Raw genomic sequence first — 2326 nt, 5'->3', positions numbered from 1 at the left:
TTCTCCTGTTATTCCACAGTGCTTTGGGTTTTGCTACTTCCAGCCATGATATATGTATTTCAGGATGGTGGAGACAGTGTAGTCTGGTAGAATCAGGTTTCTGTGTTTTCAATTATTGTCTCACAGTGTAGTATGGGATAAATACTTTTCAAGCTGAATCTATAGATGAGGAAAGTCTAGAAAAGAATTTTAAGAGCCGTCCCTTTGTATTGCCTGTGTCCTGGATACGCAATAGGTGCGTGAGGGCAATAGGCAGAGAGCCCCTTCCCCTGGAGGAGCGGGCTGTGCTCTTTGGTGTGAGGGTGCGACTTACTTTGGCAGAGCACGATGGTGATGGTTATGGCAGTGAGGAGCAGGAGGCAGGCACAAGCCAGGTTAACCCACAGGATCAATTTACAGCAGGAACTCAGTGTGTTCTCGTTGCTTGTTCCTGCAGGAAGAAAGGAGAGAGAGGAAGGAGGAAAGGCTCTGCTGCAGACATGTCCCTGCGTTCTGAAATGCCTGTAGCCAGCACAGACATTAATTTGGCCCCTTCTGATCACAGAAGCACTGCAGGCAGAGCCCCTGCCTCCCCAGTGCTGGGTTACCTGGATCTGCACCCTGTTGTGAGTTGTCCTTCTTGGTGCCGTGGCTGCTCTGGGTGGTGACAGTGCGTGTGGTGGGTTCTGCTGTTGTTGTGAGTGGATGGAAAAATGGATGGATGCAGTGAGATAGGTCAAGACAGCCTTCTCCCATCCCTGCATAGCCATATGTAAACTTGTGGCCAGCACAAGGGAGACTCTGCAGGGCCCATTTTGACCTGTGATGCCCTGACACTCTGATGTGAGGTGTGCTTGCTTTGCTGAGGTGCCCAGCCATGGAACCTGCTGTCTGTGGGCTCAGAATTTCTTAGCAGCACCCTCATAAATTCTGAGCTCTTGCGGTGGTGTCATCCCCTCACTGGCAGCTCTCTGAGAAAGATGAAAATGTTCTGTTGTCCTCATATCCCCAAATGCCTGCATTCAGTGCAGCCTTTAATTCCTGCTCTTCCAAGGAAATCAGCAGTGCAGGGAGAGCCCCTGCCTCCCTGCAGCTGTGTTACCTGGGCCTGGGCTGTGCCGGGAGATGTCCTTGCTGGTGAGCTGGCTGCTGTGGGTGGTGGCAGCGGGTGTGGTGGGTGCTGCTGTTGTTGTTATGACTGTAAGGAGAAAAGGAAGAACACAGCAAAATAGAATAAAACCGCCTTCAGCCACCCCTCCGAGGAATCACCCAACACAGGAGGAACTTAGTAGGGCCCATTTTGAGAACTTATATGGCAAAATACAGCCCAACCATGGCAATAGAAAGCTCAGGGTTCTTAATTCCTTAGCAGCACACTCAGAGATCTTCCTTATTAGGAACAATGTTTTGAGGGACCTGGGATGCTGGTGGGCAGGGAGCCTGTATGAGGAGGAGCAGTGCGTGTGTGATGAGACGGGTTGTGCAAAGAAGCAGGGAGATGGGGAGTGTGGGCGATGGGATGCGTTGAAAAGGCACAGGCAGGGGTGGTGGGTGTACGCGAGGTGGGTGAAGCTGTTACTGACCTGGGAAGAAGGCGGGTTGTCCAGTGCTGAAATGCAGCACCTGGTAGATGTTGGTGACGCAGAAATAGGTCCCCTGGTCCTGTGCCCTGAAGGACTTCACCACCAGCCGATAGGAATTGCCTTGTTTTGACCCTTCAAATCTTGAGGATGTTTTCTCATTCCCCAAGAAGGTGGTCCGTGAGTACGTGGGAGTATAAGCAATGAAGTGAAGGGTCCCATCCTTGTCCAGGCGGATCCAGGAGACACCACTGTCACTGTCATAATTGAGGCACTCCAGCTCCAGCCGCTGTCCCTCCTGGGGGTGCTTCACATTCCTGTTGAGGAACCTGGCCACCACTGTGTACCCATATCCCTGGGTGCCGGTGCAGCCTGTGGGCAGAAGTTGGCCATGTCCTGTCACGTCCTGCTCGGGAAGAACTCCCAGGGCCTTTAGGCAGGGATCTTCCCCACTGGTGCGTGGCAGGCAGGCAGGCAGCCGGGCTGTGAGGGTGAATGTGGAGGGAGGGCCTCGCCATCCAGCACACTTGGGTGCTGTGCTGCAGTCCCTGGGGACTCTGCGTTGACACAGCCTCGCTCTCTAGGTGGATGGTGCCCTTCAGAGCAGACCTTCAGCTGCCTTCCTGTGGCAGATGCTGTTTCCCAGCTTCTGCCGAGTGATTCCCCAATAAAAAGTGCTCAGTGCCCCCTCTCTCCCCTTCCCCATCCCCTCCAGCAACACCTGTCTGAACAGGCTCTGTTCCTGCTGCGTATCGCGCTGCAGTGCC

At 53.7% G+C, this 2326-nt stretch overlaps 1 protein-coding gene across 1 annotated transcript in view; it reads right to left on the bottom strand.

Annotated features, from left to right (window-relative positions):
- Positions 1-38: 38 nt before the first annotated feature.
- LOC110390421 (T-cell surface glycoprotein CD8 alpha chain-like) overlaps positions 39-2326 on the bottom strand; it is a 4117-nt gene continuing 1829 nt past the window's right edge. Inside the window, 3 exon segments of the mRNA XM_021381733.1 lie at positions 39-430; positions 1082-1177; positions 1563-2139. Coding sequence (XP_021237408.1) covers positions 177-430; positions 1082-1177; positions 1563-2139 — 927 coding nt within the window. The 3' untranslated portion in view covers positions 39-176.

This window comes from Numida meleagris, unplaced genomic scaffold (assembly GCF_002078875.1).
Source record: "Numida meleagris isolate 19003 breed g44 Domestic line unplaced genomic scaffold, NumMel1.0 unplaced_Scaffold1014, whole genome shotgun sequence".
In the NCBI taxonomy this organism is placed as follows: Eukaryota; Metazoa; Chordata; class Aves; order Galliformes; family Numididae; genus Numida; species Numida meleagris.
Note: the sequence above shows the minus strand (reverse complement) of the source record. Positions and strands in the feature narration are given on the sequence as shown.